The following is a 23,911-nucleotide window of genomic DNA, read 5'->3' as shown; positions in this document are numbered from 1 at the left end:
GCCGACGGGTCACGTGGTGAATCAGCCCAGCGGCAGGCGGAGCTGCCCGGGTACTTAGTGGGGTGCCCGAGAGGCCAGGTGCGGCTCGGTTCGGCTTGGCGGCTGCAGGCCGGGGCTGTAGCGCTGCGCTCGGTGAGTATGCTCGGGGCGCAGTGGCTCCGCGACAGAAGTCACCTTAGCTGGAGCCGAAGGGCGGGCGGCGTGCGGGCGGCTGGGACACGGCCCTCGTTTGCCCAGGGCGCAGGCGCGGTTCCTCCGCGGCCCTGGGTGCTGCGCACCGAGAATGGTCTTGCTCGGCGGGGAGAGGATTCCGAATTTGGGCACTGTAGGCCAGCTGCACTGGTGGCCTGTACGCCCTTAGGGCCGGGCCTGGTGACCCCGCGCTGGTCGGCGTACCTCCTGTGGCCTTGGCGCACTCCAAGGGCGGAGCTGGGGACTTCAGGGAGCTCTGAGGGAGGAGCCTGCAGGGAAGGGTTCGGCCCTGGCCCTCCTGCAGACCCGCGGGCTCCGGGTCTCAGGGGTGCTCGGGGCGGGTATTGACCTGCATCTAGTCCAGGTTTGTGGCTTCTTCTAAAGAATCTGCCCCAGCAACTTACTACACACAAGCCCACGCAGTGCCTGGCACCCTAAAAGACCGGTCCTATGGAGAACAGGAACCTGGTGGGTGGCTGGGTGGAACCTGCACGAAGTGTTAAACCGAGAAATAGGAAGAGAAGCGGAGTGGAATAAAGGATAGGGGTGCTTGGGGCTGCACTCCCTTTCTCTGGAGGGGAATGGCCAAGATGATAGGAATGTGGAGGGGTACAGGAACATGCAGGACAATCTTTATCAGTCAGGACCCTGCTGGTCCGGAAGCGGCGTGGGGTAGGTCTGCACCGGCATGGTGTTGGGCATGCAGACCAGGCTATAGGTGAATTGGAGTTAGTCCCCTAGGGGCCCGCTTAACACTTGGTGTCTGAGAAAGACTGATCCCCAGGTGCCTCCTCTGGGTGGGCCGAGGAGTTCTATACAGATTCAGAAGGGTAGCGTGTAGAGAACGTTGCCGAAGATGCTCCCACCGTCCTGCGCTGCCCTCGTGGGAGAATTGCTCCTCATAGGTTCTGGCCATAGTGGCCCAAAGCTCCAGAGCTCCCAGAGGCATACCAGAGCCAGGCGATCACAACGCTTGGAAGACTGAGACAGGAGGATCGCTGTGCACTGGAGTCTAGCCTGGGCTACAAAATGAATCCCAAGGCTGTCTGACTACAGAGTGAGACTATATCACCTCCCAATCCCCCTTCCTCCCAAAGAAGGACGCGTTTTTAAAAAGGCACCCTGGAGGAAATGACCTGTGCTCCTTTAAAAAGCATGCGTCCTGGGCCTGCAGGGACTGCTGGGGGCTGGAGGCGAAAGGTGGGCTCACGTTTGTGCTTCACCAGCCCGGGGGGGGGGGGGGGGGGGCTCGGAGGCTTCCGGTACCTCTCTCGATGTTAACTATTTCAGACTAGTCAGGCTCTTGGAACTGCCCCATGGAGGAGCTGGTTCAGCAGTCTAGGCTGAGGCCCTTTGTGGTATGTATGGGTGGAAACCTTTAGGTGTCAGAGTCTCGGGTTGGCCAACTGACTTTTGATGGTCTGTTGTAAGGAAAATACTAGGTATGCGTGAGGTTGAACTGTATGCAATGGGACTTTTTGAACGTCAAAAAGGAAACCAGGGACTTCAGTGGTGGGGCCAGCTGACAAAGGTGAGGTATATAAAAGTCTGAAGTCTTTGCTTAGCTCCCAGTCCGAATCCCTGGTCCCATCATCTCAGTACTCACTGGGAGCTGCCTAAGAAACGGTGGGGGGATCCATCTGGAGTCCTTTTGTGGCTGTAGTTTGTATTCGGCCTTACATTGAGCGAGGTGGTGGAAGTTTGGCTGCATGCTGGAACTGTCTGGTTTGTCTGAGGTGCTGAAATCCAACCCAGGGCTTTCTGTGTGCTCATCCTGCACTCTGCCCCTGGTCTATACCATACCTAGCTAGCTTTAGCTGGCCTCCTCCCCCATCCCTCCCAGCTTTTTGAAGCAGGTCTTACCCTGTAGTTCAAGCAGGCCTTGAACTGGACAGTCCTGCCTCACCCTCCCACATGCTAGGTAATAGACGGTGAGATGCCACTCCTGGTTTAGTCTTTTTTTTTTTTTTTTTTTTTTTTTTTTTTTTTTTTGAGAATGGATCTTATCACTCACTGTGTAGCCTTGGCTAGCTTGAAACTGACTTGTAGATCAGGATGGCCCAAGCACGACGAGTGCACAAACTCAGTGATAAACCTGTCTCTCTCTCACCAGTGCTGGGATTAAAGGAATAAGCCACCGTTCCTAGAAGGCCCTTCATTTTTAGCTTCAAGTCTGAACTCCCCTTTCTGGAGACCTGATTCTCCCAGACTCAGGTTTGGGGTAGAGGTGGGGTGCTCCCCTCTGAGGGGACATGTTTCATTGTGATCAGTTTGGCTCCTAGGCTTGCTTTGTCTTTCATAGCTGTTTCAAAGCTAGACTTTGGTAGCTGTTATTTTTCTTATCATTCTTTTCTGCTTCTGTGCTTGAAATACAATGTATCCAGTCTGTACCGAACAATGTACACAGTTGTTCTATGTAATTTAATTGTACTATGTGTCTTTTTCACCCAGTTTATGAGATTTGCCAATGTTGATGCCTGCAGATTTAATGTTTAGTTTAATTTGTTGGGGAGGGGGTGGCAGTGTGACAAAGGTCTCATGCAGTAGCCCAGCTCAGACTCAGTATGTAGGTGAAGATTAGTATGGAGTTTTTTACTCATTCTGTAGACCAGGCTGGCCTTGAACTCACAGAGATCCACCTGCCTCTGTCTCCCACGTGCTGGGATTAAAGGCAAGCGCCACCACGCCCTATTGTTCCTCCTACCTACCTCCACGTGTTGAGATCCCAGGTGTACACCACCTGTCATGCCCAGGAAATTCAGTTTGTTAGTCATTTTTTTGTTTGTTTGTTTGTTTGAGACGAGGTCTTTCTGTGTAGTCCTGACTGTCCTGTAAGCCAGGCTGGCCTTGAACTCACAGAGATCTACCGGCCTCTGCCTCCTGAGTGCTGCTGGGATTAAAGGTGTGCGCCACCACACCTGATCTCGAATGTGTTAACCTGAAGGACAGTTAAAATTTCCTACTTCTATTTCTTTTCCTCCTACCTTTTCACTCTCGTTCCTAGTGGCACAGTAAATTCTCTTGGGCAAAGCAAAATTGGATAAATTGCTGGATGGAGGACCTGCACACATTTGTTCTGCTGAATAGTGATGATATCCCCTCCCTTCTGTGGCTCTGCCACCTTGCAGTTCAGGAGTTCCCGTTCCCATGTCCCAGTTAGCTCTTACCAGGCCCTCATTGTCAGTGTGTGCCTTCATTGCTGTCAAAGTCTTGATTAGTGAAGCTCTCCCTTGTGTTTTGGTTGGTCACAAGTAGCGCTTGTGCTAATGTTCATTTTGTTGTTGTTGTTTTTAAATATTGGGGTTTTAACTCAATGTGATAGTGCACTATTTTAACCCCAACACTCTGAGAGTTCAAGGCCAACCTGTATCTATGTATCAAGTTCTAGGTCAGTCAGGGCTACATAGTGACCCTGTCTCAAAAAATTTAAAAAAAGTTTGGGTTTTGTTTGTTTGTTTGTTTTTTGTTTTTGAGGCAGGATCTTATATAGCCCAGGTTAGCTTCAAAATTGATATGTAGCCAAGTATGACCATGAACTCAAGTTTATTTCTGCCTGTGCCTTTCACATTTTAAGCCTAACACACGGATGCCACCATCTACAATTGTCCGAGTTCTTTTTTTTTTTGTCCGAGTTCTTTTGGTCATAAACCTGGGTAGCTGAGCTTAGCTGCAATTAGTTGTAGTTTTCTAAATAGGTCTGTGTGTATGTATGTTTGTATGTAGGTAGAGGTCTGTGTGTATGTATGTTTGTATGTGGGTAGCAGGGGACAGGCATTGACACTCCACTTCATGGGGCAGGGCTACTTGTACCCCAGAGCTCACTGATTTGGCTAGTCTTGCTAGCCAGATTACCGCAAGGATCCTTTTTCTCTGACTCCCAAGTGCTGGGATTTCAAATGCAGGCCACCAGGTCCTCAGCGTTTTCGTGGGCATTATGGAGTCAAGCCCAGCTCCTCATGACTGCACAACAGTACTTTCCCCGCTGAACCATCTTCCACGGCCTAGGTTTTAAAATCCAGGAGGTATGTGAGGTTGGGGGACTTTGCAGATAAGCGAAGTCACCTGCAAGTCTGTCACATTGTTAGAGTCACTTGGTGAACGATGGTGGAAAGTGACCTGGAATTTGATCTCCAGAAGGTTATTCATACCTACTCAGGTATAGCCATTTGGGACTTGCCCATGGTCTCGTCTCATGCCTTAGTTTCCCTCACCTCTGAAATAGGAGCCTTCTACAAGACTGGAGGGCTCTTTCCAGAACTGTTTTGTAAAAGCTGAAGGCTGGGAAGGACTTGTGGTCTGTAATCTCCACTGTAACCTGTTTTTTACTGGGCCAGTAACTCTATAGTCTAGCCAAGATAATACAGCTTTCCGGCAGGCAGGGAGGAAGAGAATGGGGCTGCTAGGTGCCAAGTTAATGTCCGCAGAACATAGAGAACGCTTAGACAATCTGCTCTCACAGCAGAGTTGGCTGCTCTCTGACCCTCTGACCTGCTGATCTGGCCCAGGCAGGAGGTGCTCATCCACGGGAGTCACATGTCCTTCCTGCTTGCCTAAGGCAGGTGGTGCTGGCCAGCTTGTGCCAGTGAAAAAGCGTTTGAGGATTCAAGCAGCCTGCCACTTGTTCTCAATTTACTGCTCCCCTCTGGGTTTGGGGCTATACTTTGTTTTAATAATCAAATAGTAGACTATACATTAGCATAGAAGACTTTATTACAAATTGTATGATGGTCATAACTTTTTTACCCCAATCAGGAGACCTGGTAGGGAGGAGAGGTGTTGAGAGACAGCCTCATATTCGAGGCTGGCCTCAGTTCATGGTGTAGTTCACGGTGTAGCCATATCCTGCCTCTTTGAGCTGCTGTTCTAGGCATATGCCATTACCTCTGGTTTAATGTGATGCTGGGGACTGAACCCAGGATGCTAGCTAGTGAGGCAAGCACTCTGCCAGCTTGAGCTTTTCCCTGGTCTTAAACTGTATTCTTTTTAAGATGATAATTATCCCGGGACAGTGAGCATTGACTGCTGCATACATAGAGTTATGTAGCCAGTTAGCAGAGACCTGATGTTGCACCTGATGGCTCTGCCTGCTGGTGGCTGCCCCAAGCCTGGTACAGGGAGACACTGTCCAAAAGAGTACCTCTGTCTATCACTTCTGTTAGCCTGGAGAGGAATTCTTTCTTCCTGGGGCCCCAAGAAAGGAGACGATACCCAGCTCACAGATAGAGCATTTCCGTTGCTTGTTTACACATCCGCTTGGGCCTCCGCGCGACCAGCCTGGAACTTAATTTACCCTGCAGTTGAATTAGAGATCAAGCTGAGAAGCATAGAACACGATTCTCATTTACATCTCAAGATCTTTAAAAAGCCTTGTACTGTGTGTTTTTTTAGGCGCAGGCTTGGGGAACACACTCCCCCATGCAGAGTGTTTTTGCAGGTTTTGAACAGAGCTGGAGAAGAAAAGCTTCTGGGGATGTTGACTGTCCAAATTGTCTTATTTTCTACCAACAATGACATGTTTTTCCTCCGAGGGCCTGGCCTAGTCAGGGTCGCTATTGCTGTGGTGAGACACCATGACTGAAAGCAAGCTGGGGAGGACAGGGTTTGCTTGGCTTCCACTTCCACATCGTAGTCTCCATTAAAGGAGATCAGGACAGGAACTCAGGCAGGAGCTGATGCGGAGGCCATGGAGGGGAACTGCTTACTGGCTTGCTCCTCGTGGCTTGCTCAGCCTGCTTTCTCATAGAACCTCCCCCATCAATCGCTAATTAAGAAAATGCCCTATAGGTCTGCCCACAGTCTGATCTTATTATGGGGGCATTTTCTCAATTGAACTGGTAAGCAGTCTGCCTCTGAATTAGGTCGGTAGAGTCCCCTTCCAGATGTGCCTTGGGTAGAAGGTAGCTGGGCTGTGGATAGCCCCAGCCTGGCTTTTGTTCTCAAGGGTCAGCCATGAACCAATCACACTTCCCTACTAGGAGCAAAGATGTGAAATCTGCAAGTCCACATCGAGGCTGTGATTCAGACTCCTCAAAAGGGGGAGTCTCTGACCTCCTTCAGGTCTGCCCTGCACACCTTTGAGATTAGGATGTCTGTTCCCAGCATGGGGAGCGACTGAGCAAACCAGTCAAAAGGAAACGAAGCTTGCATGGTCTTGTTCTGTGGGTGGACTGAAGTGGTCAGAACTTGAGGAGCAGGTGCCCAAGCTGAGACAAGTTTGCTTTTATGGAAGAGAAACTCGTAAAATGCATTGTTGAGGTCCCAGCAGGTCTCCCCGTCCAGTTTTCCCACCTTCCTGCACATCTGTGACGGATGGTCACAGTGTGTGGCTATTGGCAAATGAAGACATTTCATGCTTCTGATAGTTTAGAGCTGGTGTGGAGAGGTCAGGGAGAGCAGAAGATCCCGTGCCAGGACACGGCAGGTGTCCTGTGGGTCTTTGAGATCTACATATTCTGTCTCCTTACAGCCTTTAGAATATGATGTAGACTCTAGTCAGCCTGAGACTCTGTGCCTGTCAAAGAAAGCTTTCTTTGTCGAGCTTGTGCCCCCTTCCCCCAGTTTTCTTTTTTAGGATACCATTACATGATGCTTCCTTCACCATGGCATCTGTTTCTCTGTGGATATTTATTCCTTTTTTTTTTTTTTTTGGTTTTTCTAGACAGGGTTTCTCTGTAGTTTCTAGAGCCTGTCCTGGAACTAGCTTCCATTTTTTTTTTTTTTTTTTTGAGTCCCAGGGGCTATATTTGTCCGAGGAAGGGCATTTAGCTAGTTTGGGAAATTGTTTTGCTGTTGACAGCATCGCCAGTTCCCCAGCCATTCTGTGCATGTGACTGTGTCGTGTAGACAGACAGCAATAACAGGACATTGAGACATCGATTGCTGTATAATTTAGAAAGGAGAGAGGGTGGAACCCAGGAGCAGCTGACCTGAGCTAGAAGTAAATTCTGCCCACAACTGCCCTCCGTCTGTACACCTGGAAGAGGAGTCTGGTTAGCGGTAAATGTGCTTGTCTGTTCCAGCCCCTTTCTTTTGTGAAATAAAGACTTTCTGTTTAAAAAAAAAATCACAGAATTGGGAAATAAAGGGAAGTGCTTGCTAAAGTAGGGGGAAGTGAAAACCGGGGCTATTTCAGACAAAGACACGGAACCCGTGACAGGTTTACGGACAGCTTAGCTTATTGTCACTGCTGGCTGCATCACCGAAGTTCCTGTCCTATGTGTGTGATATCTAGGAAGACTGGCATTCTTGGGGAATCAGTGTGCTAGGTGGGGACAAAAGGCTACATATACTTCAAGCAACAGTGTTGGGACCCTCGGTGTGGAATTCCTGTTGACTAGGCTTGTGGGTTTTCCTAAGGATGGAAGCTTGTTTTAATTCGGACTCCTGCCAAGTGGAGGAGTGGGTTTGGAACAAACTGGAATCAGCCAGCACAAGCTGGAAGGGAGAGGTGTGGGGAGAGGGTGGGGCATGTGCACTGACTCAGGATCTCGTCACCTCCTCTGCTCCTCATGGAAACGTGGTGCTTATTCCCACCTTGGAGGTGTAGAATCTGAGCCTCAGCGAAAGGCAGCGTTCAAGGGTGACAGCGGCAGAACCAAGATCTAGACCCTGGTGTCCAGTCTCCAGCAGAACCTGGCCTCCTCAGCAGCTGGAGGCCAAGTGAGGAGCAGAGAATCTCGGTTTGGGAGGTGAAGTCTTTTTCCTGGGGTTTATTCTGGTGTGAGTGGGGTTAGACATTGAGTGGGGACAGCTGAGCCACTGAAGCCCCGGTACGTAAGTTTGCAACCGGGCAGAGCCCTGACGGTGGAGAGAATAAAGTCTGTTAGTCAGAGGTGGGCTGCAGAACCAATGGAAAATGAGTTTCCAGAAAGTGTCCTTGGGGGCATGAGAGTGCCTGCCACCACAGAAACCAAAGACATCTTTTGTAACATTCAAGTTACCATGGAAATGTGCCTCTCTACTCGGCTTATATTTAACAGCTCAACAGATGCCACATCCTCAGAGGGTATCTCGGGACACTGTTACTCGCCACACACAGTATGGTGAGAACCCATGGGTGTCAGTTCAACATAGGAGAGTCTGACATACTTAACCAGCTCCTTCATTAGTCCAGACTCCCACCCTAGGGAGTGGATACGCTAGTGTTTCTATCAGGCCTCCCGTCGTGGAAGAAAGGTTCAGATGCTGGGCTTTGGAAATGACTTAGCTGGTAAAGAGTTTGCACAAGGGTCTGAGTTTGATTCCCCAGGAGTGAGTAATGCCCCCAACCCGTGTGAACACTGGGAAGGCAGAAATCATCTTACTGGACAGCCAGCCCCACTTTAGTAAGGTCCAGGCATTGAGAGACCCTGTTTAGAAATAACCTGGATGGCCTCTGAGCAACAACACCGTGAATGTCCTGGTCTCCAGAGGCATGCACATATGTTATACTTGCACATGCTTGAACATGCATGCACACAGAAACACAAAAAGGATAAGATGCCAAGTACAAGTCAGAGGGTGGTTTGGAGGTCATGTGATGGCTGACACATGGCCATGTGAGACAGGCTTCCCATGAGTCACTGGAGGTGGGGGCAGTAAGTGTTGGGTAAGTTGTACATATATACATGTGGCAATCCATTTCTCACTATTATAGAGATACTCAAAGCCGGGCATGTAAAGAAAGGGGGTTTATATAGCTCGGGGGGACTGAAAGTTGAAGCTCACAGGTTGGGCATCTGTCCAGGGCCCCTTACTTTGGTGCACACCATAGTGCCAGTGCCGTGGCAGGAATGCCTGTGTCCGGGAGCCCCTACATAGCTAGAAGGGAAAACAGAAATGAGGTGGGGGTCACACCAAGACCTCCCACCAAGCCCAGCCTTTTAAGCCCACCTATTTTAACTGAGAACCAAGGGCTGTGCACACGAACTTTTGCACATTTGAGGCACTCGTGCATCATAGCCATACAGGACGGAAAAGGAGCCCTCAGGATGCAGTCACTGCCTGTGTGTGCTTTCCTTAGGACAACACTATGTCTCTGCACCTGACCTGCCCACTAGCAGACACAGCCCCTGTGTCCCCCAGTCATCTGCTGCTTCTTTCTCACCTAACTGTGGCGCTGGGGTGGTTTTACTTCATTTCTGCAGTGTGGTTTCCCTTAGCTAGCTCATTCTGGGTGGCTGTTTGAACTCTGTGCAGTGATTTCCCAGTTACTATGCTATTGGACTTTTGTCTCACGGGCTTGTGTTCAAGTGTTCAGTGGACATTGGTGTGCCTGTGTCGGTGTGTGTTGGGGTTACTGTGTAGTGGGTAAATGTCTAGTGTCCATATGCAGACGCCATGTGTCTAGGTTCCAGTTGACGGGTCTAGGCTGGCTTCTCTTATTGCTTCCCCCAGGAGAAGAAGCAACCTGCTTTGGCCTCTGAGACTGACAGCTTCTCAATTTCACCTATGCCTCCCTGAGGCTGAACACGTTTATATCTGCCTTGGCCATTTGCACTTTTTCTGTACTTGCTACATCCATTTTCCTATCCCGTGTTTCTGACATGAGAGTGTGTGGTGCTGGGGTTGGAATCCGGAGTCTCATCTACGCTAAGCCCATGTTCTGCTCGGCTGCATTTCAGCCCCAAGTCCTCTGACGTTCAAGTCTTGTTTTATGGAGGACACAAAGCCTTTAATGGGAGCACTGCTTTTCCCATATATCTTGGTTGCTGTTTTTATTATGAAGACTTGTTTATTTGTTGTGCGTGTGCACGTGGGGGTCAGAGGACAGCTTGTAAGAGTCAGATCTCTCCTTCATCAAGCAGGAACTTAAACTCAAGTCCCTGGGCTTGGCTGCAAGTCCCTTTACCTGCAGAGCCATCCCACCAGCATAAGACTTTTAATTTTAATGTGCCGCCTAACAAGGTTTTGTTTTATGCTAGTTTAAGGCTTTCCAGGGAGTTAGTTTTGTTTGGGCTTTTCGCTTGTTTAGTTTTGTGTATCTTACTAGTGTAGCCCAGGCTAGCCTTGAATCCTTGCGCCTCATGTCTCAGCCTCCGGAGCCCTAGGGTTACAAGCATGCCTCACAAACCTGCTCAGGCTTGCATGTTTTGATGTCTCCCTTCCATGAAACACTTTTGCGTGGGGTAGCCAGGTGTGCAGGGTTGGCTCTCCTTGTTTTCCCGGGATGGGCAGCCAGCTGTGCAAGCACATCTGCAGGAGTGTGTTGTCACTTCCTCTCTCCCTGGCCCACACACGCTTTTTCCCCATACCCAAGATGAGTTTTGGATGGTCTGACTTTTTTTTTTAATGGAACTTTTCTGAGCTAGTATCGCCAGGCATTTTATAATATATCATGATGTCCAGGGGGCCTTCATGGGAGCTTTTTCAGAATAGTCTTTCTGTCCATACACATTGTTCTTATGGCTGAGTTGTTGCTCAACACCCCCCCCCCCACACACACACACCAGACTTACCGTCATTCTAACACATTGAGGACCCAACTCTGTTGCTTGAACTTAAATAAGAGTTTTTAGTTTTCCTTCAGTATGCTTTTATGCCTGTGATCCAGCACTCAGAAAGCAGAGGCAGGAGGAGTTGGAGACCAGCCTGGACTAAGTGAGATCCTGTCTTAACTTCCCACTCACCAAAAGTTCTCTTAAGTGTCTGTGTTCCAGTGTCCTTACAACACGTGACCCTGACTTAGTGCACTTGCTTCTGTGAGTCCTACAGTTGAGACAGGGTCCCAGCCCCACCCACACCTGCTGTTGCTCCCTCTAGGCCCAGCCCCAGCTGTCAATACCCAGGAAAGACCTGGCCTTTATAAGCTACTTGCTCAAGAGGGTGACTCATGGTTTGAGCAGGAAATGGCTGGTCTCCTGACTCTGAAACCAGTTCACAAGGTCCAGAGGCCAAGGTATTGATGTAATAAGTTTTCCTTCTCAGGAGCCGGAAGCAAAGCCCTTGGTTGACAGGGTAAACCAGAGGGGCTCCTGAGAGCCTGGTGCCCCTGGCGTATTCAGTATGGGTCCTTAGTTCTCAGCAACGAACACCAGCCCAGCTTCTGTTGGCTTGAAATGTGCCAGGAGTGGAGCTCGCAGAACTGGGGAGATGACTCAGGCCTGAAGTAGAAGGAAAGAGCTGGTTCCCAGAACCTCATGTCCTCAGACCTGCACACGGTCGCACATACAGGCAACAAAATCATTTCAAATGTTTTTAAGTGAGGCTATGAACATGACTTCTTTTAGTTTCCTTACCCATTGGTTCCCCTTAGGACAAACCCACACAGACTGACTGGTTTTCGTTGTTTGTTTTGAGGCAGGTTGTAGCTACATAGCCCAGGCTGAACTCTCATACCCCTGACTTCCTCAGTGTAGGGTTTACATCACATCCAGCTCCAGGATAGCTGTCCTACAGCACTGGAAGACTCTCTTAAGCTTAGTTGTTGATCAGGTCCAGACAGTTTTAAAATAGCCAGGAGGGGACATACATACTGTCATGTGTTATGTTACAGGATCCCATCAAACCCGGATTCGTATTGGGGCCATAAAGGCAGCCAGGAGGCCTGAGCAGTGTCCTTGTATAGAAATCGTTTTGATGCTACCTATGTCTTTATTTTTTTTAGGTGGGTGCAGATCCAGCTTCCAGAATGTGGTGGTCCCTGGTCTCTCTCTCTTGCCTGCTGGCACTGGCGAGTGCCAACAACAAGCCTTCCTTCCACCCACTGTCGGATGACCTGATCAACTATATCAACAAACGAAATACGACATGGCAGGTGGGCATTGTGGCTATTTCCCGTCCGTTTCTGTGGGGTCCTGCTTTGAGTCACCTTGTGCACACTGCCTCTGAGGTGACTAACTAACTGGCATAGGACATTGTTTTCTGGAAGTTGAAGCTTCCTCTCTGAGCTCCACATTGTGTGCATGGGAGTACGCACATGTGTGAACACTTGTACATGGAGGTGTGTGGAGGGATAGTGAGCTCCAAAATCGGGTTGACCCTAGGAAAACTACCATGGAAGGTGAGGCGGTTCCTTGTACTTCAAACCATCATTTCCTCCAGGTCTGGGCAGGTTCTCCTGTTAACAACCTACAGCAGAGCAGAGAAGACACTATGGTCTGAGAACAGTGCTGACCCTGAATCACTCTGCCTGTTCCCCTAGCTCCCAGGATTGGGCAAGACCCTTGTCCTACCATCCTGGGAAACGCCCCCCCCTCCCCCCCCCCCAATGGGTGACTGTCTTGGTGTGATGACTCTCTTTCAGGCTGGACGAAACTTCTACAATGTTGACATAAGCTACCTGAAGAAGCTGTGTGGTACCATCCTGGGTGGACCCAAGCTGCCTGAAAGGTGAGTGACACCCCCAGAGTAGACACTGCCCCTGCATACTGGCTTGTGAGCAGTAGTGCTAGTGTTGGGATGTAGGCAGAGGTAGAGGAAGCCCTCTGGGCTGCAGAGACTGCCTCAAAATCTGGATTTACTACCTTGTGGGCATACTCATGTAGAATTCTTAACAAGGATTAGGATGTCTGTCAAGGATGAGGTAATCAAGTGTTGGTACATGACAGTGATGATGTTATCTAACTCAGGTCAGGCTGTAGGCAAGGCACACTTTAATATTTTAAAATTCCAAATTAGAAAGGAAGAGATTAGAAGCATTTAGAATCAGGGCAATATTTGCCCATACTGTAGAACTTTGCTTGGCTCTCTCTTCTGATTATAGCCCCACAGATACACTGTGCCCTGAGGGGTCTTGCTATGGCCTTGAACTTATAATCTTCCTGCCATACAATGCACCTCTACATCCAGCCCCGATCCCAGTCCTGGACATCAAACTGAGGACTTACACATGCTTGACTTGACAGGCACTCAGCCGTTGAGCTGCATCTGCAGACGTAGTGAGAAAATTGGAATGGTTTCTGTAGACAGCTGTACCATCTAGGGTAGGCACATAACACCCTCGTGCATTGCTAAATGCGCGTACAAAGAAAATAAAATAAAATGAATCCCAGGGCTGGAGAGGTGACTCGGCGCTTAAGAATACTTTGTTGCTCTTGCACAGGACCTGGGTTCGGTTCCTAGCACCTACATGGTGGCTCAGACACATCCGTAGGCTGCAGTTCTGGAGGATCTGGTACCTTCTGACCCGAGGGCACCAGGCACACATGGAGTGCACAGACATCCATACAGGCAAACCACTCATACACTAAATAGATAAATCTAAAAGACGAAGGCACAGGTGGACCTGCACCTCCAGTTCACCAGCCTAAATAAACCTGACGGATTTAGTGTTGCTGAAGTGGTTTGAATGAGACATGATGGGGGGTATGCTTGTAACTCCAACATTCACTAAGGACTTCAGGCTAGCCTGGGCTACATAGTCAGACCCTGTCTGAGAGGGAGAGGGAGAGAGAGAGAGCGCAACCTGTATCCCACAGGTAGAATGTTTGAAAAACACCCATTAAATAAGCGTAGGAGGGGGGTGTGTACACAGTGCTGGGTCTCGCTGGACAGGGTAAAGTGGCAAAGGACACCTGCCTGTGTCTCACCACCTCTCTAGGATGGACAGTCCATCCAGGGACCGCCGTGCTTTACCTGTCCTCTCAGGGATAGGGGAGGAAATTGTGCTTTGTAACAGAGTCCTTCTTTGTCCCAGAGTTGGGTTTGCTGAGGACATGGATCTACCTGAAAACTTCGATGCACGGGAACAGTGGCCCAACTGCCCAACTATCAAACAGATCAGAGACCAGGGCTCCTGCGGCTCTTGCTGGGTAAGACCCTGCTGTTGTGGGGCCGGCTTCCTGCAGTCTGGTTGGGATGTGATGGGGTATCTAGGGAGGGACCAGCTGGGACGAGGCAAGTGAGGAGATGTTGGAGTCAGTTTCTTTCCATCGCTACGGTTTCTGATCCTTGTGGTTGGGAATTGCTGCAGGGATGAAGTGGATGATGGACATACAGTGGGGTCCTGAGATCGAGGTCCAGGAACAGGCTGTGGAGCCGTGTTCCTCAGTAAACACAGCCGCTCTGACGCAACACAGCTTCATGGGTGTTCCGTCAGTGAGCTATTCTGTGGTTTTTGAACTGTGGCAAAATATGAATGACAGAAAATGCCACCCTCTTAACTAAGTATAGAGTCCAGTGGCATTAAATATGCTCCCAGTGTTGGGTGGCCATCTCTGCTGCCCATACACACGGTCCTTTCATCTGCCCCAAATGACTCCCTGTCACCCTCCTGTGCCTATGGTGGCTCCCATCTGCTCTCTGTTGGAATTTGCTCCTTGTGAGCCAAGTCCTCAGCCAGGCTTAGGTTGGTCTCTTTAATGCTAAGTGTGAGCCCAGAAGCCTCACCTGACATCGAAAGGGTCTCACCATTCAGAAGGCTCCATATACTTCAGGTGACAATCTTGGGACCCTCAGTGTGGAATTCCTGTTGACCAGGCTTATGGATGGATGTTTCTGAGGGTGGAAGGAAGCTTGTTTTAATTCAGACTCCTGCCAAGTGGAGGCTGAGAGTGGGTTTGGAACAAACTGGAATCAGCCAGCACAAGCTGGAAGGGAGAGTTAGGGGAGAAGGTGGAGCATGCCCAGGACCCTCCTTCCTTCAGTTAAGATGGGCTCCTCACCAGGTGGGACTTCCTATTCCTACAGGCATTTGGGGCGGTGGAAGCCATGTCTGACCGACTCTGCATCCACACCAATGGCCATGTCAACGTGGAGGTGTCTGCTCAGGACCTGCTTACCTGCTGTGGTATCCAGTGTGGGGACGGGTAATTATTGGCACCTCTTCCTGGAGACCCTTAGCCCCTTCCTCCTTTGTACTAAATAACTCAGGGCTCCCTGGGGAGGGGAAAGCTGTTTTTGTGGCAGGGACAGAGGAGAGACATGGGAGTCTGCAGGCAGACTTATTATAGCTGCTGCTGTTGAGCTTCTCCGGACAAAGAGTCCTGGCAGAATATGATCTCCAAAAGTTTTGCTTACTTTCTGTTCCCTGTCTGGCTCTTGCCCCACTTGTCCCCCATCACTTCCCTTACCCCCCAACTCAGAGAAGTATACTAGTCTACTCGATAAGGATGACAGATCCCAGTTGGGGAGTGGGGTCACACTAAACTCAGTCTGTAACTCAAGTGCTCACCAGGGTCCCCTGGCCCTTAGCTTGTAGCAGTGGTGCAGGTTAGACGTTCCTGAAAGTTACAAAAGGAATGTGTGTGGGCCTCACGCCAATAGTGTGGGAGCAGCAGGAAGGAGCAAGGTAGTTCCACCTCTCCCCAGGCAGAGCCCCGTTCTTCCATATTCTGCCTAATGCGTTGGAGCTGCAAAGGACACCAGACCTCCTTTTGCAAATGGTCTAGCCGCCCCTGCCCCAGCCCCAAGTAGATGCCTTAAACCAGGGGCATAATCCTGTATCTGCCTGCTGCCTATTCCCCTTACTGCCCTGTTTCCATTTTAGCTGAACATATGTTTATTGTGGCCATAACTCTTTTTGCCCTGTAGCTTTAGCGCCTGTCCTGGAACTAGCTCTTGTAGACCAGGCTGACCTCAAACTCACAGAGATCCGCCTGCTTCTGCCTCCCGAGTACTGGGATTAAAGGTGTGCACCACCACCACCCAGCGGCCATAACTCTTTAGAGCCCAACGGGTGGCAATAAAGCCAACATGAATCCCTGTTTCTTCATGATGTAAGGCATAGGAGTGTCATTCTTACCGTAGATCTTAGCAACCTCAGTTTATGATGTACTTTTCCTCATTAAGTTCAGAACTTGGGCCTTTTCACATGAAGAAGTCATTTACAGCTTCCGGGTGGTATGCCTGAGCTGCCAGTATCACCGCTCTTAGAATTGGCCATCAAGGATTACTTGAACCCACACCACAGCCTTAGAGCTGTTGTTGGCTTTTTACACTTCGCTCTTTGGGGGCCACCACTCAGCTCCCAAATAAATATATGGAGACTTATTCTTACTTCCGGATGCCTGGCCTTAGCTTGGCTTGTTTCTAGTAAGCTTTGCTAACTTAAATTATCCCATTTACCTTTTGCCTCTAGGCATTTACCTTTCTCTATTCTAATTCTTTCTTTCCTTCTTACTCCATAGCTGGCTGTGTTGCCAGGTGGCTGGCCCCTGGCATCCTCCTCTCCTTCTCCTTTTCTAGCTCCTCCTAATCATTTTCTCTGCCTGGCAGCCCTACCTATCGTTTCTCTTCTGCCTAGCTGTTGACGGTTCAGCTCTTTGTTAGACCAGTCAGGTATTTTAGACAAAGTAACAGGTATTTTAGACAAAGTAACAAAGCTTTACAGAGTTAAACAAATGTAACAAAAGAATGCAACACATCTTTGCATCATTAAATATTCCACGCACAAATGAATGCAATACATCTTTAACTAATATTCCACAACACACAGCTATGGATTTGATAACCAAGATAGCTTCCAGTTGACTAGAGATAATAGCTTATCAGCATGGATACTCCAGACAAAGATGATTGATGTTCTATGCTGAATGGACCAGGGAGTGTGAGATTTTTATCATGCTACTCAGAACAGTGTACAAATTAAAACTGAGAAATTCTGGAATTTTACACTTAATATGTTTGGGCCTTAGTTGAAGATATAACTAAAACCTCAGAAATCAAACTGTCCAGGTGTAGTGGGACGTGCCTTTAGTCTCAGCACTTGGGAGTAAGTGCCAGGAGAGCCAGGACTTCATAGAGAGATTCTGTCTCAGAGAGAGGGGGGGAAGGGGGCTGCTGTGCTCAGGGACTTACAACATCTTGTGCAGTTTTGAGAACCACTGTTCCAGAAAGGGGAGCTTTGAAGGTCAGTTTGATATGGACATGGGAAAAAGGGAGTCCCTGTGTCCTGGAGAGTCCCCGTGGACAGAGGTGGAGCTGAATCAAGTCCCTGGTGGAATGACAGTGGCAAGAGGATAAATCGGGATATCAGGCTGTGAGAGGAGACTTGTGAGGACCATGTATTCCCAGGGACGACCTTGATATTCGCTGTGATGTGTGGGAAAAGCTGGAACTAGCTCAACATTGATAGACGCTCTTTTCCAGCTGTAATGGTGGCTATCCCTCTGGAGCATGGAACTTCTGGATCAAAAAAGGCCTGGTTTCTGGTGGACTCTACAATTCCCATGTAGGTGAGTGTGTGCCTACAACCCGTGTCTCTCAGGTGGGTTTCATGGGCAGGTGTTGGTGGCTTCCTTTCCTGTTGTAAAGGGAGGGTCAGCGGTAGAGGGCCAGCTGATTGATAGTTAGCCAGACCACCTTCAATACAGGAGCAGCCCCCACGGGAAGTAGACATGGTCTGACTGCATCCCAGCTCTACCTGGCCTGGGGAAGGAACCCTTGCATTGTGGGTTGTAGGCTGATGTCATCTTGTCCCCTCCCTCCCTCAGGCTGCTTACCATATACCATACCTCCCTGTGAGCACCATGTCAATGGCACCCGGCCCCAGTGCACTGGAGAAGGAGACACTCCCAGGTGTACCAAGAGTTGTGAGGCTGGCTATTCCCCATCCTACAAAGAAGATAAGCACTACGGTAAGCCGGGGCCTGCTGGGGGTCAGGGGGGAGGCCAATGCCATTGAGTGTTAAGAATCTAGCACCGGGGGTGGTGGGGGATGTATGCTTTTAATCCCAGCACTTGGGAGACAGGCAGGCAGATTTCTGAGTCCAGGGCCAGCCTGGTCTACAGAGAGAGTACCAGGACAGCAGGCTACACAGAGAAACCCCAGGGGCATCAGGAAGAAGGGAAGTCGGGTAATTCACACCTGGTTCCTGGGCACTCCGGTCCACACTCTGCCTGCCTCCGCCCACTTGAGCTCTAGGGGACTAGGCAGACCATTGTTTCACAAGGGTTAGAACCTGGTTTTAAACCGTAGGGTCTTCTTGGAGGCACCTTCTCACTCTGCTTTGTTCCTTCTGCAGGGTACACTTCCTACAGCGTGTCTAACAGTGAGAAGGAGATCATGGCGGAAATCTACAAAAATGGCCCAGTGGAGGGCGCCTTCACTGTGTTCTCAGATTTCTTGACTTACAAATCAGGTATCTATTAACTCCAATGGCAGCCAGGGTTGGAAGGTCAGAGCCCAAGGGCCCAGGGTCCACATGAGCCAGCAGGTCTCACTGGAGGTAGGCAGAGGCTTTGGGAGAGCAGAGCACTGGGACTCAACCCCCCTCCCCACTCTTCCAGGCAGATAGTCAGTCAGCCTGTGGTGTTTGTCTGATGACGGTCACTGTTTCCCACTGCTGTGCTCACTGGCTCCCTCCGAGCGTGGTCTCCACAGGGTCTCTCTAGGGCTCCTTTCCACCCCTGCAACCCAGCTCAGCCCCCTGCTCTGCGGATGATTGTCCTTCCATAGCAGCCACTCCTGTCCTTGTGGCTCATCCACATTTGACATTGTCATTCTTTATCTTTACCAAGGCCTAGGTCACCTCAGCCTTCCACGTAGCTGGGATCACAAATGTGACTTGTGATTAGCAGCTCATAGCGTCTGTATAGTCAGGGTCGTCTAGAGCAGTGGTTCTCAACCTGTGGGTCAGTTTGTTAGCACCATTCTAACGAACTGAGCTAACCGGCCAACTCCTTTGGGTCAATTTGTAACAATGAAAATACATCCTGCAAATCAGATTCTTACATTATGATTTGTAACAGTAGCAAAATTACAGTTATGAAGTAGAAACAAAAAAAATAATTGTATGGTTAGAGGGTCACCACAACATGAGGAATTGTATTAAAGGGCTGCAGCATTGGGAAGGTTGAGGAACAGAACTTACAGAATGAATGAATGAATGAACGAATGAATGAATGAATGTATCTATCTTATCTATCCTCTCTCTGTCTCCTTCCCTCTCTTCCCCCCCATCTATCTATCTAAAGAGGATTTATTAGAATGACTTATAGGCTATGGTCCAGATAGTCTAACAATGGCTGCCTATAAATGGAAGGTCTAAGAATCCAGTAGTTGTTCAGTCCATGAGGCTGGATGTCTAAGTTGGTCTTAAATATACACTGGAATCCCAAAGAAGTCTAATACATGAAGGAATGGACTTGCTAGTGAGAACAAGCAGAGAGAGAGAGAGAGAGAGAGAGAGAATTCCTTCTTCCATGTCCTTCCTATAGGTTGGCAGTACATCAGACCCAGTTTAAAGGTGGATCTTCCAACCTCAAAAGATCTGAATTAGAGGCGTATCTTCCCACTTCCAATGATTTAATTAAGAAAATATTCCTCATAGGTGTGCCCAGCCATTTGGGTTTTAGATGTAGTCAAGTTGACAACCAAGAATAGGCATCTCAGCACCTGTTCCCATTTACTTAAAGATGTATTTCAGTTTGAAAAGTGAGTCACACAAGTGCAAGGCCTGGTTGACCGGCTCTCTGGACACCTGCCATCAGCCAACAGTGGCAGCTGTCCACCTCCCCCTTACCTCTCTAGGGGACCCCAGAGCAGCTTGAAACCTCCGCAAGCCCTGTAAAGTTTGACAGATGAACCCTGACATACAATCTCAGGCTTTAAGTTTACTGCATAACTTAAGAGTTTATCAGAACCTTTATTTTAAAGCCAACCAAGTGATAATTTTTGTGGGATCCCATTTTAATATTAATTTGCATACTTAAGTGTGTTGGGCTTCCCAAAATATTTCTACAGTGCCAGGCATGGTGGATATAATTCCAGCACTCAAAAGGCAGAGGCAGGCAGACCTCTGAGTTTGAGATTAGCTTGGTGTACACAGTGAGTTTCAAGTCAGCTAAGGCTATTTAATAAGACCCTTTCTCAAAATATACACACACACTTAGTCAGGTATACTGGCAGCCATGTGTAATCCCAGCATTCAGGAAGCAGAGGCAGGAGTATGAGTTTGAGACCAACTTGGGCCTCTTAGACCCTTTCTCAAACATATACACACACACCTTCTATACATATATGCACATACATATGTGTACAGTTATAATCTCCTAATACTGTGGATAGCCCTTGTCATAGTCACCGTTCTATTGCTATGATGAGACACCATGGGCGAGGTAACCCTTGTGAAAGAAAACATTTAATGGGAACTGGCTTACAGCTCTAGAGGCTTAGTCCATTCTCATCATGGCAGGGAGCATGCTGACACGCTTGCTGGGACAGTGAGAGCTGCATCTTAGTCCACAGGCAGACGGGGTGGGGAGAGAGTATGGGACAGGATAGAGACAACTAGGCCTGGCTTTCGAAACCTCAACACCCACCCCCACTGACGCACAAGACCACAACCACATCCCTTATCCTTCTAATTCCTTCAGATGGTGCCATTCCCTGGGATTCCATGGCCTTGCCAAGCTAACTGGTCTTCCTGAGCCCCTCTCCAGTCTTCTAGAGATTTCTGTGTAGGGGAATAGTTGGTTCCTGTCAGCCTGTTGCTTCTGACTGGGTGGCCAGTTGTCTGTGGGGACTCGGGGCAGGCAGTAGCCTGCGTGCAGTCAGGACTGCCTTTTCCTTTCCTTCCTCAGGGGTTTACAAGCACGAGGCCGGTGACATGATGGGCGGCCATGCCATCCGCATCCTGGGCTGGGGAGTAGAGAATGGAGTCCCCTACTGGCTGGTAGCCAACTCTTGGAACGTCGACTGGGGTGATAATGGTGAGTAGCAGTCCCCTTCCTCCAACTACGTAATGAGCCCCTTTGCTCCACTGTGGCCTGAGGGTGGCGTGGCCCTGACCACCTAAGTGTATAGATACTTTGGTCTTTTTTTTTTTTTTTGGTTTTTCGAGACAGGGTTTCTCTGCGGCTTTGGAGCCTGTCCTGGAACTAGCTCTTGTAGACCAGGCTGGTCTCGAACTCACAGAGATCCGCCTGCCTCTGCCTCCCGAGTGCTGGGATTAAATGCGTGCGCCACCACCGCCCGGCTGATACTTTGGTCTTGAACCATCTCTGAGCCCCAGTTCCTCGTGGTTCTGTATCCAGTTTCCACTGCACAGGCAGCATGTGGAGGGAACCAAGGGATGTCTCTCAGATGATGCTGGGGGCCGCATGACTCACCCCTCGGTCTGGATGAATCTGAGCATACCAACAAGGGTCAAGACCCAAGGCCGCCTGACATGGTGGCTGTAATCCCTGCACTCCTGTAGCAAACACTAAGGATGCTGAGGCTGAAGGATGGAGTTTGCGGCCAGCCTGGGTTACAGAGTGGGACACCATCTAAAAGCAAGGGTTAGACCAAACCCAGAGCATACTTTGAAAGCACGTTATTATTTTTTTTTTCCTCCCCAGGCCTCTTTAAAATCCTCAGAGGAGAAGACCACTGTGGAATTGAATCAGAAATTGTGGCTGGGATCCCTCGCACTGACCAGTACTGGGGAAGATTCTAATGTGCTGTGACCCGGTTGGCCAGTCCTTAGGGAATTTCCCCTAAATTTAGCTGCCCAGGCTGGGAATGAGGCAGACGGGGCAGTCTTTGATTCTTTGAATTCACCTACGATTCACAAAGCTTCCATCGAGGCTTGAGCAACTGGACCAGAGCGGCCTGCCATCAGAGCTGTCAGCTCTTCATTCTGTCCTTAGCTGGCTCCCTCCCAGCCTGTTCCACAGCAGTGACACAGCCTGCATCCTAGCCTCCCCCTAGACTAGTGCTGTTTGTACTGCTTACTGCTGTGGCTCTGCCTGCCACCCCTGTCACCCCCACCCCAGTTTCTCCAGAGCAGGATAGGCTTTGGTTGCAAGTTTTCCAAAAGAATGGAACACCATCTTGATGATGAGGACAAATGCCACCTCTCGGCCGCACCTTGAAGCCAGTCACTTCCTAAGTCAGTCAGCTACCTTTTCCAGGACACCTGTGCCCATCGCCACATTGGCAATGTGGTGAGCCCTCCCTGGTCTTGGCCTCAGCCAATGCTTTTTCAATAGGAGTTTTTGTTTTTGTTTTTGTTTTTTTTTTTTGTGCACCTCAACTGAGTATGTGAAACAAACAGGTTAGTTAGTTGAAGAGCTGTACTGGTTTTACAGATTCTCTCCTAATTGTATGGCTTAAAACAAGGGGTCCTGATTTGCTGGGTGACCTACTGACCTCAGACACCACAATGACGCTAGTCTGGCAAGAACCCTCTTTTATGTTGTAGAGTCACCACTTCACCCTGTCAGTTTAACAAGTTTATTGACTGTGCCAATAAACCAGTTCTCCCTCTACCTCATGTCTGCTTCATGGCCTCCTGGAGGCAGGGTGAGCAGTCCTGGGCTGCGTTTTCAAGCTGTTTGTACCTCTCTCCTTAGTTTCCTGTCACCCTCCGAATCCCTTCTCTAAGCCATCCCCAGGGCTGTGCTCAGCCTTGGAGAGTCTTCCTGCTCAGAGGTAGGCGAGCTGCACATTGACCATGTATGGCATGCCTGGCATGGTGTGTATATTTCACGTGAGAGCAGACTGTTACCTTCCTAGAGGGCACCATCTCCTTGGGGTGGAGCCAAAGCTTGTGCACCATGTTTTAAGTTTTCTTGGTCACTGAATTACATGGCTGGTCAAGGAATTCATTTATAAAATCACAGCTTAGTTCATAGAGAACAGGAGGCTTCCCCCTAATCAGCATTCACTTTATTATCCTGTTGACCTGTTACTTTCCTGCTAAGTGGGAGGGGCTGGTTCTTTCCAGAAGCTGAGGAAGTTTGCCTTCCCCTAAGTTGGGAATCAGAACTGTATTGAGCTCTTAAAGCCTGCTGAGTGCTGGAGATGGGAGTCAGGTTAACCTGATTTGGGTGCTGGCGCTTCAGTACTGCAAGACAGTTCTTGTCCCTAAACTACATCAAATAGTTCCTCCTCTGCTGCCTGTCTTGGCTCATCACATGCCCACCGGCAGCTCCACTCCTACCCTAGAGACAGTGGAGACGGGCCAAGAGGAGCCCGGAAGAGAAACCTGTTATATGCTTGGGGACGGCTCTGGATGGCTTCCATAACAGAGTATCTGTGTGTTGTCTCCTGTGCCCAAGTCAGTAGCAGTGTTCCTTGGGTACTAAGTGACAAATGGGCACTCAGGAAGCAGAGGAGGAGAATCTCTGGGAGTTGAGGCCAACCTGGTCTACAATGAGGCCCTATTTCAAAAGATAAAAAGTAGGTAAAGAGCATTTCCTTTTCAGTCTGCCCACAGGGCCTTTGATGGCTCAGGTTTTACACATCCTTCCCTTTCTACGTTGCATGCGATCCTCAAACTGAGCCAGGGTCAGTCATTTGCTGCCTGACTAGGTCTGGTTCCAGAGCAATCCCATACACACTGAACCTTAGAGTACCAGAGATCCCAGAAAATGACTCAGCAGGGGAAAGCCTCTAAGGGGCTGCCCCAGGCACGATTTGGAGATAACCAGAGGCTCCTGAAAGGCAGATCAGGCCCTTCCAGCTGCCATAATGGCTGGGCACGGGTGGGCTTCTGAGGAAGACCACACACTCCAATGTGTAAGAAACCAAGTGGCTACGCTGGAGATGCTGTAAATTCCATTGAGAGTCAAAAGCAGACTGGGGCTGTCTCATTGGTTCAGTGACCCTTGGTTCAGTGTCTAGCAACAACAAAATAACAAATTGGGGTGGGGGGGGCAAGGAAGGTGTGTCAGATGTAACCTATTATGTGTTTCAGATAAATGGCTTTATAGAAATGTTCTATGCTAAATATCTGGATATAAACAAAACTATTTGGAATCCAAGGGGAGTGTGGCATCCTGTGCTTTATTGCCACGGGAAAAGTCTGAGTTTTGTGTTAGAGATGGAGTCTTATATAGCCCAGGCTGACTTCCACAACTGAGAATGACCTTG

The 23,911-nt window shown here is 49.3% G+C and overlaps 1 protein-coding gene across 2 annotated transcripts; it reads left to right on the top strand.

The window, feature by feature from the left end:
* Ctsb (cathepsin B) lies at nt 1–22,305 on the top strand. Of its 2 annotated transcripts, XM_038309618.2 has the most exons (10): nt 1–132; nt 11,777–11,926; nt 12,416–12,501; nt 13,808–13,922; nt 14,800–14,918; nt 17,200–17,285; nt 17,544–17,687; nt 18,075–18,191; nt 20,635–20,763; nt 21,394–22,305. In XM_038309618.2, the coding sequence occupies exons 2-10, from the start codon at nt 11,801–11,803 to the stop codon at nt 21,489–21,491; spliced, it is 1,020 nt and encodes a 339-aa protein (XP_038165546.1). In that variant the 5' UTR covers nt 1–132; nt 11,777–11,800; the 3' UTR covers nt 21,492–22,305. The 2 variants fall into 2 exon arrangements, with proteins under 2 accessions (XP_038165546.1, XP_038165547.1); XM_038309619.2 differs by lacking the exons at nt 1–132; nt 11,777–11,926; nt 12,416–12,501; nt 14,800–14,918 and having other exon boundaries at nt 13,849–13,922.
* Nucleotides 22,306–23,911: the final 1,606 nt, after the last annotated feature.

This window comes from Arvicola amphibius, chromosome 13 (assembly GCF_903992535.2).
Source record: "Arvicola amphibius chromosome 13, mArvAmp1.2, whole genome shotgun sequence".
Lineage (NCBI taxonomy): Eukaryota > Metazoa > Chordata > Mammalia > Rodentia > Cricetidae > Arvicola > Arvicola amphibius.
Note: the sequence above shows the minus strand (reverse complement) of the source record. Positions and strands in the feature narration are given on the sequence as shown.

What these genes read in the sequence shown, in the direction of transcription:
- Ctsb (XM_038309618.2), top strand. Translation starts at nt 11,801, where the DNA reads ATGTGGTGGTCCCTGGTCTCTCTCTCTTGCCTGCTGGCACTGGCGAGT. An exon ending in AACGAAATACGACATGGCAG is followed by an intron (nt 11,927 to 12,415) that starts GTGGGCATTGTG and finishes ACTCTCTTTCAG; the next exon opens with GCTGGACGAAACTTCTACAA. An exon ending in GGACCCAAGCTGCCTGAAAG is followed by an intron (nt 12,502 to 13,807) that starts GTGAGTGACACC and finishes TCTTTGTCCCAG; the next exon opens with AGTTGGGTTTGCTGAGGACA.